The sequence below is a fragment of the Fusarium tjaetaba genome, assembly GCF_013396195.1.
Source record: "Fusarium tjaetaba strain NRRL 66243 chromosome Unknown NRRL66243_c0000330, whole genome shotgun sequence".
Taxonomy (NCBI): domain Eukaryota; kingdom Fungi; phylum Ascomycota; class Sordariomycetes; order Hypocreales; family Nectriaceae; genus Fusarium; species Fusarium tjaetaba.
Genome location: NW_023501526.1, coordinates 11054 through 27155, shown reverse-complemented (window position 1 = coordinate 27155; position 16102 = coordinate 11054). Strand labels below are relative to the sequence as shown.

The window sequence follows — 16102 nt, the reverse complement described above, 5'->3', positions numbered from 1 at the left end:
AGACCGGCTGAGAGATCGTCAGGCACGGACTCGGATCCGGCTCAAGCTCTGGCCAGTTAGAGTTGATAGAAACAATAAGAGCGAAGCTCATTTTGGTTAATGAATAGAAACTTTGGTGATCTATTGCTTGTTAGTGCATTTGTCGCTTAGTAGAGAGCCTGGCTCTTGGAGGTGTTTCAAGAAATTACTGTTTATGATCAAGGTTGAATTCGGAGCCTGCAGTCGAGAAACGGTAGATTTGTAGGTGGACAGACAGTTATCGATGTACTCTTGCTCAGCCGAAGAAGCATATCAAAGACGTTAAAATGCTACAAGCGGTTGTTAAACAAATCGAATCTGCCACATGAGAAGCAATAAGTTGCTTGAAAGATAAGATAAGCAATCAAAATATAATTGTGGCTTGCATGAGGTGGTGTGGTGTATCGCGACTACCTTAGCTGGACCTGTCATCAGCAGCTTGTCAAACTGAAAGTGCACCTTCCTCGCACTGCATTGCATCATGGAGTTGTTCACGTGAGCTGTCACCTTGAACCGCATCCCTTACACTCGTGATTATGGACAAGTTACTTATCCTGGGCACTTTGTTTTGATTCTTCGTCGAATACAGTCGGTATCATTTCGTTGATGCACCAAGTTACACGAGAAACAACACAGATTTATCGTAGCAAGCACAACTCTCCGTTATAGCACTGCTCGCTCCCTATGAATGCCTGTTACACGTTTGTCGATGGATACATCATCCTCTCGACACAAGATCCCCTATCCACGTCCCGAAGATGGAACAGAAGTGTGTCCGTCTCGATGTGCTTCCTTGTCATTGCCGGATCTCTCGCTAGATCTTGAGATATGTCACACAGCTTCGGGACCACAACGCTCTTGTTCGAGAATAAGTGTTGCAGCCGGCCTATTACAGTGATATAGAGGCCCAAAAGGCCGTTTGCGTTACATGAAAACGATCCGGCAATGGCAATTTCCGGATAACTCATATATATCAAACTCGGCCGTTAGACAGCACAAGAATCTCCCGTCACGCCCAATTATCAAACGAGGTCCTCTCAGCATAGGCTTGCTACATTCTCAAATCTCAGGGGATGCCACGGTGTTCTCCAAGTAGAAGCCAGTATAGCCGATCCACGACTCGGGTCCATGTGCTTAGTCGTACACCGAAGCAACCTCCAGAAAGATGTCTTGGCTAACCTTGCAGTCTTTGGCCAAGGACATTCGCTACATGAAGAGGCAGGGAAAGAATACCCTTTCTGTGACACAAAGACATTCAACGTTGAATCACGCAACGGCAACTCGAAAAAGACGCACTTGTTACCCCTATCCGTGGTCCAAATGAGGACTGTAACGTGAACAATGCATCCTTCCGAGACCTTGCCGACCATGCTAATATTCCGAAGAAGCACCAATACGATGCAAATATAACGAGTGATATATATGTTCTCCTGGCCTTAGCTCTCTTTTCCACTAGCGATTCCTCATCCCCTATCATTCGTTCAAACCACCGCCACCATGAAGCCATACAACCTGTTGAAAGTCTTATTGGTTGCGGCATCAGTGGCCGTTGGCGTTGAGGCTGTCAATAAACCAGCTGCTCGTTCCTCAAGAACTGGTCGAGCAAGCACTGGAAACACCCGCAAGTTCATTATTGAAGTCGAGCCGGTAAAGAAACCACTCCTGTCCTCGAGCCAATTACTCACACTCGCAGAATCAAGGCACGACCACAGTGACACGCCAACTCCTCATGAAACCTGATCGAAAAAGGCCTTTATTCCAGAGCTTTGATTGTAGTGATGTTTTCAGTGGGATGGTGGTTGAAACTGACACAGATAATATGGATACATTGCTCCAGATGGAAGGGGTTGTGAACGTGTGGCAGGCCCACAAAGTGGCCATGCCAAAAGTCGAGTTCTCAGAGAAGGGCCCATCTTCATCTTTAAGGAACTATTCTATTCACCATTGGACGGGTGTTGACAAACTCCATGCTGCCGGTATTCGTGGAAAGGGTTCAACTGTTGCGATAATTGACACCGGCATTGACTATACTCACAAAGCGGTATGTTCAATCTGAAGCTGGTTCTATTCATGTACTGATTTTGTAAAGCTCGGAGGCTGTTTTGGTCCTGGATGCAAAGTCAGAGGGGGCTATGACCTTGTCGGAGCAGACTGTAGGTTTCGTGGACTTGTTCCTATGATAAAGGGCTTACATCACATCCAGGGGAAACGCACAATGAGAGAATGCACCCCAAGCAGCCCGATAATGATCCTATGGACTACCAAGGCCATGGAACTCACGTTGCAGGTATCATTGCTGCTAAGAATGAATGGTTAGTCCCGTTGAAGGCAAATACAATAGAGTTCTAATGACATGGACCTCAGGCTTACTGGAGTTGCGCCCGAGGCCGAACTTCTCATATACAAGGTTTTCTCTGATGTAAGTATTCGAGACCACTAATAATTATTTCACAAGTTCTGCAGCTAAGAATCGCCAGGATCCGTGGGAGACTGACGAAGAGACCATCATGCAAGCACTGTGTGATGCTTACAATGCGGGAGTAAGTAATATTCTGCACAAGTATGAGTTACTGCTGATAGGGACCTCAAGGCCGATGTCATCACCTCGAGCATTGGTCAACCTAATGGCTGGTCAGATAACCCCTGGGCTATGTTAGCCAGCCGACTGGTAGACAAGGGCGTCGTCGTGATAGCATCAGCTGGTAACGAAGGAGAGTTTGGACCGTTCTACTCCAGTAGCGGAGCTGTCGGCAGAGGAGTTTTAGCTGTCGCCGCTGCTAATGTTACTACGAAGCCAAATGCTAACAGGACTGGCGAGGATCTTGGGCCACTTCCCGTCTACTTCACAACATGGGGCCCGACCAACGAGTTACTTCTTAAACCCGACATTACCGCCCCTGGATATATGATCATGAGCACTGTACTGAACCAAAGTTACGAGGAGCTGAGTGGGACATCCATGTCGGCGCCCTACATTGCAGGCATTGCGGCTTTGTTCGTGGGTCAGTACGGCGGTCGTGCTTTCAATGGCGCAGGCTTTGCCAAAATGCTCAGAGATCGTATCGCATCGAGTGGAACGACCCTACCGTTCGTCAATAATCGTCTAATGCGCAAGTATAAAGCCTCGCCTTTCCAGGTTGGTACTGGACTGGTTGACGCCTGGAAAGTCCTCAACTATGATACTCAACTCGAGTATGAGCCTTTTTCTCTGATGGACACAGAGCTGTTTCGGCCTCGATGGAGTTTCAACATCACCAATACTGACGGGATAGCACACGAATACACCTTTAAGCTTGAGCCCCAAGCTGGTTTCAACATTTACGATCCCGAATATGGAGTGGCTTTACTCTATGCTATTGAGCCCAAAAATATTGTCCCTCCTGTGAGACTCCCGCATAGGGTTCTAATTGAACCCGGAGAGACAAGAGAGTTGAGGTAGGTCTGAGTTGGTGACAGAAGCTTGGTCGCTTACAGTGATTAGTGTTACTTTTGGGCTTCCCGACGTTGACGATGATTACCTGCCGCTATACAGTGGCAAGGTATTGATCAATTCCGATCATGGGGAGAAATTGGCTATCCCATACGGAGGTTTGTTGGCTCTTTGTAAAGTAATGACACGCCTAGCTTACAGAGATCTTGGCAGGAGCTGCATATGATACCGAGAAAGCATTTGACAATATGTTCATTGTTGATCCGTTTGTTACAGATCCCGACAAAGATTCAGCGTACGTGACTCAATCCGTGCGTATACATTTTGCTGACAACGGTGTAGATGGTCTTTCAATATCGATAGAGATGCGAGTGACTTTATTGAAATTGGCGGTAGGACATCATACGCTTGCGACAATCTCAGGTGGGACGTAAGTTATCTGTAAACTCTCATTGTTCATGACAACTGATGAATAGCAGATCTTCGAACAAGGTTGGTCAGAATCTCTATGGACTTACCCTCCACGGGTGGGAAGACATGGCTTTATTGGTTCAGCTACAACAATGCGGGATGCGGAGGAATTCTGGTTCTTCGATCCTACCGTCAACGATCCGAATGACACATTGCCATTCCCGCTCAAACAACAATCACGAGGATTTCACGTATTTTGGTGGTTTGGCAAGCTCGCCAACGGCACAAGAATAGCCCCTGGGAACTACACGTGAGTGCCTTCTAATTCCACTGGTAGAAGATTCTGACAGTTGTGAAGAATGCGTTTCGCAGCTCTTCGGCCCTACGGAAATCCAAACATCTCCGATCACTGGGATGTCATGAACAGCCCTACAGCCAGCAGCATCCAGGTGCTGCCGTACAATGGTACACTCAACTCGACATTGAAGTACAGAGCACCCAAGTACCAGACGCCGAGTCTTGGAAAGGGGCTCCTAAAAGGTTAATCGGTAACGGAAGGGTACTGCCCTGGGGGGATTTGGCACTTGGCTTGGGTTGATATGAATCGTCCCATTGGTCACAAACACGGGCACACGCAGTGATGTGATCAATCATCATTTACCTCGTTTCGATTTTCTCTATGCTAGCAACGCCGTTTGTAGTATAGACCCAAGCAGTTATGCCCCCCCGTTTTGTCAACAGGGCAAACCCAACTGCAGATGCTCCTGACACCAACTCCGTAAATACAGGCACCAAACTCCTTAGCCAATCGCATTATCATGAAAACAAGATTTGTAAAGCATTCCAGATAACCCCAAGTCTATGCCCACTTACCCAAAAGACTCATCACCACTAGGCCAGCAACCAGACCAGTGCCGGCAAGAACGGTAGTGAGCAGGTTGGCGTCAGCGAGCTCGGCCTTGTGGCCATGGCCCCCTGACATCCAGTCTGCAGCCCACATCTCCACAAGACCAACCCACATGAGGATACCTGCGGAGACGGCGTCGAGGGTACCGATTGCGATGAGTGTAGACTTGTCGTTACCATTGAATTGTTGCAAGACACCGATGCCAATGGCCATACCGATAGGGGTAATGAAGGCGAAAAGAGAGGCAAGTCCGAGCTTCTTCTTCATGGTCAAACCAACAGGGACCGATTCCTCGTTAGGGATTGTCTCAGTGGAAGCGGGAGCCTTGTCTGAATCTTGAGCGGAGGAAGTGTCCTGGGAGACGCGAGCCACGGGAGGGGTGTGACTGTTGTTGGAAGTACCAATGGTGGCGATTCGGCTTCCAAGAGCGATGCCTTCAAACATCTGATGGAAAAGAATGACGACGAACAAGGTTAGGAAGTATTCGTCACCCGCTACAACGAGCGTTAAGCCGATCACTAGCAGTGATGTTAGCCAACCACTCCGTGAGATGACAGAGGGATCACTTACGAAGAGAGTGGAATAGGATACCCATTTCCATGACAAGAACACTGACAACCTCAGTGGACAACCAGGCGCTCTTCTTTTCAACATCAGAGAGACTGGCTGAAGCTTTTGTCTTTGCGAGAACAATACGGTTGCCGATGTACTCGACAAGGAAAGAAAGGAAGATACCAGCCATAACAAGAGCGGATGTCGTAGCTTCATAACCCAGCTCTCCAATACATTGATTGCCGAACATGAGGAATGCGTGGGTGTACAGCTAGAGACATTAGTTAGCAATCGTTTGTAAGGGTAGGTAGATGATTTCACATACGTGAACAAAGGCGGTAGAGATTATAATACCAGTTCCAAATTGCTTTAATACAATGAGGACAATGTTGAGTTTGCTGGGCATCATCTTGTGTAGTAGGATGGGGCCAAAGACACCTAGAGCACCTGTGGCTAGGATAACGAAGAGCAGACCAACTCGGAGACCGACATCATAGTCTCTCCTTCTGGGCTGGCATGCAGAGGAGGAAGAACCAGACTCCGACTCGCTAGATTCAGAATCGCTGTGGCCTGTGCAGTGTCTACATAGATAGATCCATTAGCGGGTGTTGATCGTGTATGTGGAAGTGCAGGAAGAGACTTACTCAACACCAGCATGGAAATGGCAGTGCTCGTTCTCCGCTTCTTTGGTGTTTCCAGCGGCGGCTGCAGTTCCGGTGCTACTTGCTCCCGCATGATCGTGGTCGTGGTCATGATCTTCACCTTCTGTTGCGTGGTCCTCTTCTGACTCAGCACCTTCAGCTTGAACAGAAACATCTCCACCATCAGAGTCTACACAAAACCTAGCACACAAGAATTAGTAGGAGCCAATGGCAGGACACAGTTAGTAGCTTACATATGAGAGTCATGGGAATGGCAGTCGGTGTACTGCGAAGGTACGTCTGTGGTTGCAGTGACCTTGACATCTACCAAGTACTCGGTCTCACCAGCGAAACAATATCTGAAAGAGGTGTTAGCCAACCGTAAATCCGATACGCGAGAGGTATTTGCTAACAGTTCAGAGGCATGGAGGTGGCATCCTGTGATAGCAGTTACCTCGGGGCTGGCTGCAGTGGTTGACGGCGCCTGGGTAGCTCTAGGGGCGATATGGACATTGCTGGCAGCAGCAGAGGCCGCAGAGAAGACAAGGCCCCATCCAGCGAGTGACAAAGCAGAAGTGTACATCTTGAGATTGACCAGTGGGCGGGGGACGGACGGGTAACGGCACGAGATGGACCGTTTGAGCGTTGACTACGGCACAGGAGAGCCGAGAGAGGGCGTCGAAATTTATGCTTAAATCTCTAGCTTGCGTCTCTGAACCGGGAAGCGAGAGTTCAGAGTTCAGAGTTCAGAGTTCGTTTCGAGTCAGTTACGAGGAGGAGGAGGGGGACTTGAAACTGTCCAAAAGGGTTGCTTGAGGAGGAAGACTTTAAGACACTGGGTAAGGTAGCAGTGAAGAAACTTGATATGTATTCCAATGTATGTAAACCCTTAATCAAAGCGCACAGAAACAAAGAGGGAGAGCAAAAGTTAATGTCTCAGCCTCCATCTTACCCAGACCCAGAGAAAGTCGTCTCCTCCAGGCGCCATCGAGAAGCCAATAATCGCAGCCATGATAGAGAAAATAGTGGGATTGGCTGTAAGAACCTTGAGGACCTTGATGGCCTCGAGGTGTCTGCGTCTGTGTCCACTATGAATCGGTAGATTTCCACTTTGGGCCTCTAGTGAGAACCCGGATGGTCAATGTCGAGCGTTTTAATCCTTGTCGCCAAGACATGGAATATTCAAGCACAACTTGTTCTTGACGGCACGTGTTGACTGACAATGCCTTGGTCATTTTCATCTGTGTAAAGAATTAGCTTCACTTTGCAGATTTAGTTTGCGGCTCCTTTGCAGTAAAATCCGACAAATACCCACTTGGCAAAAGTTAAAAACAAGGTTAAAAATGACTCTATTTTCCAGCTTCCACTTGGAGAAGAAGCATTAAGTTCGTCCATGACTTGGCCCAATACTCCGTACGAGCATTGCGAATACAATCTCATTGTCTTTCACTCAACTCATAACCTCGCAGTGAGTCTCGGTGCAGGAACTAGCGATTCGTCAGCACACATCACAGATAGTTCTTCTCAATAGTCGCTCGCCACAAAACGAGAAATGATCATGTACGGTACGATAGGCAGTGATTCCCAAGCCCCCACGGCCCAAGATTCACACCCTTACCATGTTCGTGATAAGAAGTCTCAAAGCAACGACACGGGCCGGCTGACGCTAGTCAAATGAGATCTCGACCTGTCCCAGCTAACTTACCCAGTAGAGTTGTGGCTGACTGAAAGTCTATCATGGCAACTGAACTTTTTGATAGTGTGCCTCTGATTGGATATCACTATGTGAGGATCGATAGTCTGAAGATATGTCTCGGATTATAATTCCTGGTCTCGAGACATTTGCAGTCTGCCGCGTCTGCCATGCCTTTGTTGAGCTGAAGCTGTCTTCTGCTGGCATGGTGGCAGCTTAGCCATGTCAAGGGTCCCTGAGCTAGCTGCTGTTGAACATTTGACGCGTCTCGAAAGGAGACTACGTATTTAACGATAAATCGTGCGATGCCAATAGAGATGCACTGATTTCTGTCATGGTTTGATACGTGAAGAAACAGAGATGTAAGAGGGCACTTCTACCTTCCCAATAGAGGCACAATCACTGGTGCCCGCTGGCTTTTTCTCAATTGGCCAATCACGAACCACTATCCGCCAGAATGGTTGAAGGCATATATGCGTATGCGTTTATGCAAGAATTATGCACGAATTGGTTTATGCAGAGACCTGGTTTCGCGTCACCACTTTGATTGAGACCCCACAAAAACGCGTCTCCCGGCCAATGCGGGAGCTAGTGACGCGACAAGTACAACGTCTCTCAGGCTCTTTTACCAAGACGAGCTCGACCCTTACGTTGATTGACTTTGTATTAGGAGTTCACAAGACAATCGACTCATTATGGCTTCACGACCAGAACTAAAGGTACACATCCAGAAACAATTACCTCGAAATACACCCAACTAATTCTATCTGTCCAGCTCGATGACGAGGGCGGCTTCATTCGCTTCTACAAATCATTGCCAGCTGTTAACGAAGACACAATCCGCATCTTTGACCGAGGAGACTGGTATACTTCACATGGTCGAGATGCCACATATATCGCCAAAACTGTATGCCACTTCTGTGATGCCATTCTAAGCACTGCTAACACCATGCCACAGGTCTACAAGACAACTTCAGTTGTACGACAACTCGGCCGAAATGACAGCTCCGGACTACCCTCAGTCACCATGACCATGACCGTATTCCGACAGTTCCTTCGAGAAGCCCTACTCAAATTGGGAAAGCGAATAGAGATTTGGCAAAGCCCTTCCGGCCGCATGAACTGGCAGTGTATCAAGCAAGCTTCGCCAGGTAACTTACAAGATGTTGAGGACGACCTGGGAGGCCAGATTGAGTCTGCGCCTATGATTCTCGCCGTCAAAATCTCCACAAAGGCCTCCGAAGCTCGGAATGTCGGCGTTTGCTTCGCCGATGCCAGCGTCCGCGAGCTCGGTGTAAGCGAATTTCTCGACAACGACCTCTACTCCAACTTTGAGGCACTGCTTATCCAGCTCGGTGTCCGTGAATGCTTGATACAGATCGACAAGGGTGAAAAGGAGAAGGACCCCGAATTGTCCAAGCTGAAGAAGATTATCGATAATTGCGGTGTGGCTATCGCAGAGAGACCAGCTGGCGACTTTGGTACCCGTGATATTGAACAAGACCTGGCACGTCTGCTCAAGGATGAGCGATCGGCTTCTCTGCTCCCACAAACTGATCTGAAGCTGGCCATGGGATCTGCTGCATCTCTGATCAAGTATCTCGGCGTTCTGCAGGATCCTTCCAACTTTGGCCAATATCAGCTATATCAACACGACCTGGCACACTTCATGAAACTAGATGCTGCTGCTCTAAAGGCCCTTAACCTTATGCCAGGTCCTCGAGATGGATCCAAAACGATGAGCATCTTTGGTGTACTCAACCACTGCAAGACACCAGTTGGTAGTCGACTCCTGGCACAGTGGTTGAAGCAGCCTTTGATGAGCAAGACGGAGATTGAGAAGCGTCAGCAGTTGGTAGAAGCTTTCTATGTTGATACTGAACTTCGACAGACACTCCAGGAGGAACACCTTCGATCCATCCCTGACCTTTACAGACTTTCAAAGCGCTTCCAGCGAGGCAAGGCTAACCTGGAGGACGTCGTCCGCGCATATCAGGTTGTCATCCGTCTACCTGGCTTTATTGGCACATTTGAAGGTGTCATGGATGAGAATTACAAAGACCCCCTCGACGAGGCATACACTATCAAGCTCCGTGACCTTTCTGATAGCCTGGGCAAGTTGCAGGACATGGTGGAGCAAACCGTTGATCTCGACGCTCTTGATCGACACGAGTACATCATTAAAGCCGATTTCGACAAAAGCTTGCGTATCATCCGAAAGAAACTTGATCAGCTCGACAAGGATATTCGTGCCGAGTTTATGGCCTCGGCTAAAGACCTAGGTCAAGATGCCGACAAGAAGATCTTCCTTGAGACCAGCCACAAGGTACACGGAGTTTGCATGCGTCTCACACGACAAGAGGCTGGCTGCATTCGAAACAACTCCAAGTACCAAGAGTGCTCGACACAAAAGAATGGTGTTTATTTCACCACCAAGAAGTTGCAAGCTTATCGTCGCGAGTATGATCAGCTATCTCAGAACTACAACAGAACACAAAGCAGTCTTGTCCACGAAGTTGTCCAAGTTGCTTCCTCCTACTGCCCAGTTCTAGAGCGCCTAGCTGGCGTTCTTGCCCACCTTGACGTAATCGTTTCCCTATCCCACGCCGCAGTCCATGCCCCTGAGTCGTATGTCCGACCCAAGATCCACGCTCGTGGAGAGGGCCAGACGATACTTCGCGAAGCCCGTCATCCTTGCATGGAACTCCAGGACGATGTTCAGTTTATCACAAACGATATCGAGCTTACTCGGGATAAGTCGTCTTTCCTCATCATTACCGGCCCCAATATGGGCGGTAAGTCAACCTACATCCGACAAACGGGTGTCATAGCACTTATGGCGCAGGTCGGGTGTTTCGTACCTTGTGCAGAAGCCGAGTTGACCATTTATGACTCCATTTTGGCACGTGTAGGTGCTAGCGATTCGCAGCTCAAGGGTGTCTCGACCTTCATGGCCGAGATGCTTGAAACTGCCAATATCCTCAAGTCAGCTACAGCAGAGTCCTTGATCATTATTGACGAACTTGGACGTGGCACATCGACGTATGACGGATTCGGTCTTGCATGGGCCATCTCAGAGCACATTGTAAAGGAGATTGGCTGCTCTGCCATGTTTGCCACTCACTTCCACGAACTCACAGCTCTCGCCGACCAGTACCCCCAAGTACAGAACCTCCATGTCACGGCGCACATCGGCGGCACTAGCGCAGCAGCGGCTTCAGAAGCGGATGCGAAGCGCGAAGTGACGTTGCTGTACAAGGTCGCACCAGGTGTGTGTGACCAGAGTTTCGGCATCCACGTCGCTGAGCTGGTCCGCTTCCCGGACAAGGTTGTCCGTATGGCCAAACGCAAGGCAGACGAGCTTGAGGACTTCACCACCAAGCACGAGGATTTAGCACTGCAGTACAGCAAGCAAGATGTTGAGACGGGTAGTGCCATGCTCAAGCGAGTCTTGGTGGAGTGGAAGGATAAGGTCAAGGCAGGGAATATGAGCCGCGAGGAGCAAGTCGCTGCTTTGAAAGAGCTTGTCGGGGCAAATGCTGAGCTGCAGGCAAACCCCTTCTTTCAGTCAGTCAAGGCTCTGTAGCTGTAAAAGCAGTCATCTTGGTTAGAGCGATATAGCACGGCGATGGGTCGGTTTGGCAACGGGGCGTTCAGGAAGTCGGAATTAATCATGGGAATACTACGAGAGCGTTTGAATTAGTCATGAACCTGACCTAGTTGGAGAGTATAGTCGCCACTCTTTAGTTGTCTGGCGAATCACAAGCTATGATTGAGTTGACCAATACTTGTAGTAGTGAATTAGACAAAGGCTAGTCAATTTGCCAACTTACACTCTCGTGCTGGCTTAGTTTTCTGTTGTGTTGGTTATAGTATCAAAAGTGATCTCTGTATCAGTGCTTGTGGCTGACCGGTTGATGTCTCAACACATGTTCTTGTTTTATCGGCGTGACTCACCCCATTGGCCCAAGAACTTATACTGACGTTCTCTTCATTCTACCTAAATCACAACTTCAACCTTTCACCAACCGCAGTCATGTCACCTATAACAATCCGCCCAGCAACGCCTGAAGACATCCCCCAAATGCTCGCCGTCTTCTTCTCCGCATTCTCTTCCTCGCCTCTAAACAAGCGTTGCTTCCCCCCATCATCTCCTGATGTCCAAGCCTTCCAAGCTTCATTTCTCCAAACCAACATCGATGACAAGGATGACAATTTCATGCTCGTCGCAGAGGACGATTCTAAAATCCTCGGCTGGGCGCGCTGGGCTCGTAGAGAAAACCCACCATTGTCGGCGAAGCAGGTCGACCCTTCTACGTTTCCTGCTTCGGGAGACCAAGCGACCGCGGCGGATTTCTTCCAGAGAAATGCTGATGAGACTTTCAAACACGTCGCTGGTGAGAGGCATTGGTTCCTAAGCACGATTGCCACTGCAAAAGAAGCACAGCGACGGGGCGTAGGATCTGCGCTCATGAGGTTCGGTGTTGAGAGAGCCGACCGAGAAGGTTGGATGTCTTATCTAAATAGCTCTGGCGAAGGAAGGGGCTTGTATGAGAAGTTTGGGTTCAAGGTCGCTGGAACGAGTGAGTTCCCTGATCTGGGCATGACGCAGTATCATATGAAGAGAGAGGCAGTTCAGAATTGAGTGTTTCGTGGCATAACTATAGAAATTCGTAAAGAGATGAGAAGAAATAGGAAAGCCATAACATCTTGTTAACATGACAACCGACCATCCAGCAACGCCCACCGTCTTATTTTTGTTTAATTTATTTCATCTATTCGTTTCCGTCTAGAAATCTTTGGTGCCGTGAAGGGATATCCAGCGATGGGCTGCATCCGATTCTCCTCGACCTGTAAAATGTTTCTATATCCGTCTATCGAGAGACAAGGCCGTCGGCAACCTTCTTCCAAAGGCCATTGCGCTTCCAGGTCCAGTTCTTGAGGAATGGAGGGTCCATGCCCGTCTCAAAGGCCTCGTTGCGGGCCTGGATCTGTGCATTGAGGAGAGCCTGGCGGGCCGAGGCGCCCCGGTTGTGGAGTTGAGGCATGCGGTCGATAGCATCGATGGCCAAACTGAATCGATCAGTCTGGTTGCGAATAGCAAGCTCGAGAGGTGTATCGATGTTGCCCTTCTCCTTGTAACCGCGAACGTGGAGGTTGCGGCTACCGGGACGCTTGTATGTCAGGCGGTGCACCATCCAGGGGTAGCTGTGGAAGTTGAAGATGACAGGTGTGTCATCAGTGAAGAGGCTGGTCCACTCAGTATCGGGGAGACCGTGAGGGTGGTCGCTGGGGTGGATCAGCTTAAAGAGATCGACAACGTTGACGCATCGAATCTTGAGCTCAGGGAAGTGCTCGAGCAGGAGATCAATGGCGGCCAAAGACTCGTGTGTGCTGATATCACCGCAAGAGGCCATGACCAGGTCGGGATCCTGTCCAGCATCGGTGGAGAACTGAGGCCAGATACCGATACCCTTGGTGCAGTGCTCGATGGCAGCGTCCATGGAGAGGTACTGAAGATGCTCCTGCTTATCAGAAACAACAACGTTGACGTAGTTGACTGATCGGAGACAGTGGTCCATGACTATGGCAAGTTAGTCAAGATCAGGCTAAGATCACGAGTTAGACATACCAGAAAGCAGACAGTTGCCATCAGGAGGAAGGTAGATGCGGACAACCTCGGGGCTCTTGTTGGCGACAACGTCGAGGAAACCGGGATCTTGGTGAGTGAAACCGTTGTGATCTTGACGCCAGACAACGGCAGTCAAGAGGATGTTGAGAGAGGCAACCTTGGCTCGCCACTCAACCTCGAGACACTTCTCGATCCACTTGCAGTGCTATAGGAATGGTCAGTAAGAGTAACATTAGGACAAATCATGTAACATACCTGGTTGACCATAGAGTCGATAACGTGGATGAAAGGCTCGTAACTGTTGAGAAGACCGTGGCGACCGCTGAGGAGGTAACCCTCGAGCCAGCCTTCACAGTTATGCTCAGAAAGCATCTCAACGACACGGCCAGCCTTGGCAAGGTTACCACCATTTTCATCCTCCTCAAAGTACTCGCCCATCCAGACCTTCTTTCCGGCAGCGTAGACACCGCCAAGCTTGTTAGATTCAGTCTCATCAGGACCAAAGAGACGGAAGTTTGTCTGGTTCTCAGCAATGACATCCTTGAGGAAGACAGCCATGTTGGTCATGCTGGCGTTCATGACGTTTCCGGGACTGTCAACCTTGATGGCGTAGTCTTTGAAGTTGGGCATTCTCAGCGGCTTCCTAAGTGCACCACCGTTGGCAACGGGGTTCGCGCTCATTCGTCGGTTACCTTCGGGCACCAGAGCACGGAGAGAGGCAATAGGCGCGCCAGACTCGTCAAATAGACGATCGGGCTCGTAGCTCCGCATCCAATCCTCAAGGACCTTGAGATGAGCAGGGTTTGTGGCGGGGTCTGAGATGGGGACCTGGTGAGCTCGCCAGTAACCCTCGAGGTAGTTGTCGTCAACCTTGCGAGGGGCAGTCCAGCCCTTGGGACTTCGGAGAACGATCATGGGCCACAGAGGTCGCTTGGCCTCGCCGGACTCACGAGCTTCCTTCTGGATCTTTCGGATCTCGTCCACGCAGTGCTCGAGAGTAGCAGCCATAGCTTGGTGCATAGTCTCAACATCGTCACCCTCAACAAAGTATGGCTGCCAGCCATAACCGATGAAGAGGCATTCGAGTTCTCGGTGTGAGATTCGAGCAAGGACTGTGGGGTTGTTGATCTTGTAACCGTTGAGGTGAAGAACAGGGAGGACAGCACCGTCAACAATTGGGTTAAGGAACTTGTTGCTGTGCCAGGCGGTAGCCAGGGGCCCAGTCTCGGCCTCACCATCACCGACCATAGTAAGAGCAATCAAGTTGGGGTTATCGAAGACAACACCAAAGGCATGTGAGATGGAGTAACCCAGCTCACCACCCTCGTGGAGAGATCCAGGGGTTTCGGGAGTAGCGTGAGAGCCAATTCCACCTGGGAACGAAAAGCTCTTGAAGAACTTTTGCATACCCTCAGCATCTTGAGTCTTGTCAGGGTACACCTCAGTGTAGACACCCTCCAGATAGGACTGGGACAGGACAGCGGGGGCACCGTGTCCGGGACCAGAGATGAAGAGAGCGTCAAGATCGTGCTTCTTGATCAGACGGTTAAAGTGCATATATGTGAAGATTTGGCCGGGGGCAGAGCCAAAGTGACCAAGCAATCGAAGCTTGAGGTGATCGGCTTTGAGGGGTTCTCGAAGAAGAGGATTCTCCTTGAGGTAGATCATACCCAAGGAGAGATAGCAGCTGGCCTTGAAGAAGTCATTGTACTGCTGGATCTCCTCCTTGGAGAGAGGCTCGCCCTTGACAGTTGAGCGGGCAATGCCGAAGGGCGAGATAGATTTGACTTCCTCAGTCATTGGGGGGGTATGGTGATTAGGATATATGTATGTAAGTGATGAGTTTGTAAGAGTTGTAAGTGAGGTTGAACTCTTGGGATGAGAGATGAGAAGAAAAGAACAAAGGAGAGAACTCTATACGCAGAGCTTCCAAGACTTCTTATATGAGAAAGCTGAAAGGGTTGCCAAGGAAAGAGGAGAAGAGAGGTAGGTATAGAGCATAACGGGGAGTGCGGTGAGAGAACGCCGAAGGGAAAGGCTATGCTATTCCTACCTGCTACCTGCTACGACATGTATGTACATACTATACCAGGCTTAGTTTGAAGTCTTTGCCGCAGATTGGGTAGGGTAACGTAAACCCATGGCCCATGGAGCTACTACGTATGGGTAGACGGCCGTTGAGGAGATCAGCAGAGGTTACAGCAGGATGGTGATCCAATTGGAGTACGAGGGAGATGGGATAGGTTTTTCTGCACGGCTGAGGGCGAGAGCGAGGGCGAGGGCGTGGGTGTAGACTACCACTGTCACGGATTGGATGGCACGTAGTGCCGTAGTTGGGAGGTTGCTGGGCTGGGCGGCTCAAAGTTCAGACACAAGATGGGTAATGAGATGAGCGATGGGCAAGATAGTGGCGTGCGTGGGGGACGTTCCCAATTGCCTAACCTACCCTGCCTATTCAGAAGAGGCATAAGGAGCGGAAGAGAGCAAGAAAGACGGACCGGACAAGACAGGATAGACAGTGGAATGGGACGGGATGGGATGGGCAGCGAAGTGGTCTGCCTGGAGCACATCGATATCTCGTCCTTCGCCGGCGGCACAGAAGGGGAGAACGGTATAGGTACCCAAGTAAGGTTGGCTAGCTCTTTAGCTCTTGTTTCTTGTTGATAGATATCAGCCAAGAACGAGTCAAAGGTGGATAGCTTTGACACGTTCTGGAGCTTCGGATGGTGACGATGGATGTTGATGGTCGTTGCAAAAAGTGGTCTGATGTATCTTTGCATGTATCTCGATATGTAGGTAGTGTTAGTGCTTTTTGCTG

The 16102-nt window shown here is 49.6% G+C and overlaps 5 protein-coding genes across 5 annotated transcripts; 3 read left to right on the top strand and 2 right to left on the bottom strand.

Annotated features, from left to right (window-relative positions):
- Positions 1 to 1515: 1515 nt before the first annotated feature.
- On the top strand, positions 1516 to 4404 carry FTJAE_12303 (subtilisin-like serine protease; the record flags this gene model as incomplete). The annotated part of the gene is made up of 12 exons (XM_037345335.1): positions 1516 to 1665; positions 1712 to 2059; positions 2108 to 2171; positions 2222 to 2330; positions 2383 to 2437; positions 2487 to 2558; positions 2609 to 3453; positions 3500 to 3606; positions 3650 to 3743; positions 3791 to 3878; positions 3928 to 4169; positions 4218 to 4404. The coding sequence occupies 12 exons, from the start codon at positions 1516 to 1518 to the stop codon at positions 4402 to 4404; spliced, it is 2361 nt and encodes a 786-aa protein (XP_037200635.1).
- Positions 4405 to 4718: 314 nt separating this feature from the next.
- FTJAE_12302 (zinc transporter) lies at positions 4719 to 6542 on the bottom strand (the record flags this gene model as incomplete). The annotated part of the gene is made up of 6 exons (XM_037345334.1): positions 4719 to 5284; positions 5337 to 5589; positions 5644 to 5881; positions 5963 to 6160; positions 6214 to 6318; positions 6373 to 6542. The coding sequence occupies 6 exons, from the start codon at positions 6540 to 6542 to the stop codon at positions 4719 to 4721; spliced, it is 1530 nt and encodes a 509-aa protein (XP_037200634.1).
- Positions 6543 to 8347: 1805 nt separating this feature from the next.
- Positions 8348 to 11238, top strand: FTJAE_12301 (DNA mismatch repair msh-2; the record flags this gene model as incomplete). Its single annotated transcript, XM_037345333.1, has 3 exons — positions 8348 to 8371; positions 8428 to 8559; positions 8611 to 11238. The coding sequence occupies 3 exons, from the start codon at positions 8348 to 8350 to the stop codon at positions 11236 to 11238; spliced, it is 2784 nt and encodes a 927-aa protein (XP_037200633.1).
- A 450-nt stretch (positions 11239 to 11688) lies between these two features.
- On the top strand, positions 11689 to 12297 carry FTJAE_12300 (puromycin n-acetyltransferase; the record flags this gene model as incomplete). The annotated part of the gene is made up of 1 exon (XM_037345332.1): positions 11689 to 12297. The coding sequence occupies one exon, from the start codon at positions 11689 to 11691 to the stop codon at positions 12295 to 12297; it is 609 nt and encodes a 202-aa protein (XP_037200632.1).
- A 229-nt stretch (positions 12298 to 12526) lies between these two features.
- FTJAE_12299 (xylulose-5-phosphate phosphoketolase) lies at positions 12527 to 15084 on the bottom strand (the record flags this gene model as incomplete). Its single annotated transcript, XM_037345329.1, has 3 exons — positions 12527 to 13236; positions 13285 to 13489; positions 13540 to 15084. 3 exons carry the CDS (start codon positions 15082 to 15084, stop codon positions 12527 to 12529), a joined length of 2460 nt encoding a protein of 819 aa, XP_037200631.1.
- Between the last annotated feature and the right edge of the window lie 1018 nt (positions 15085 to 16102).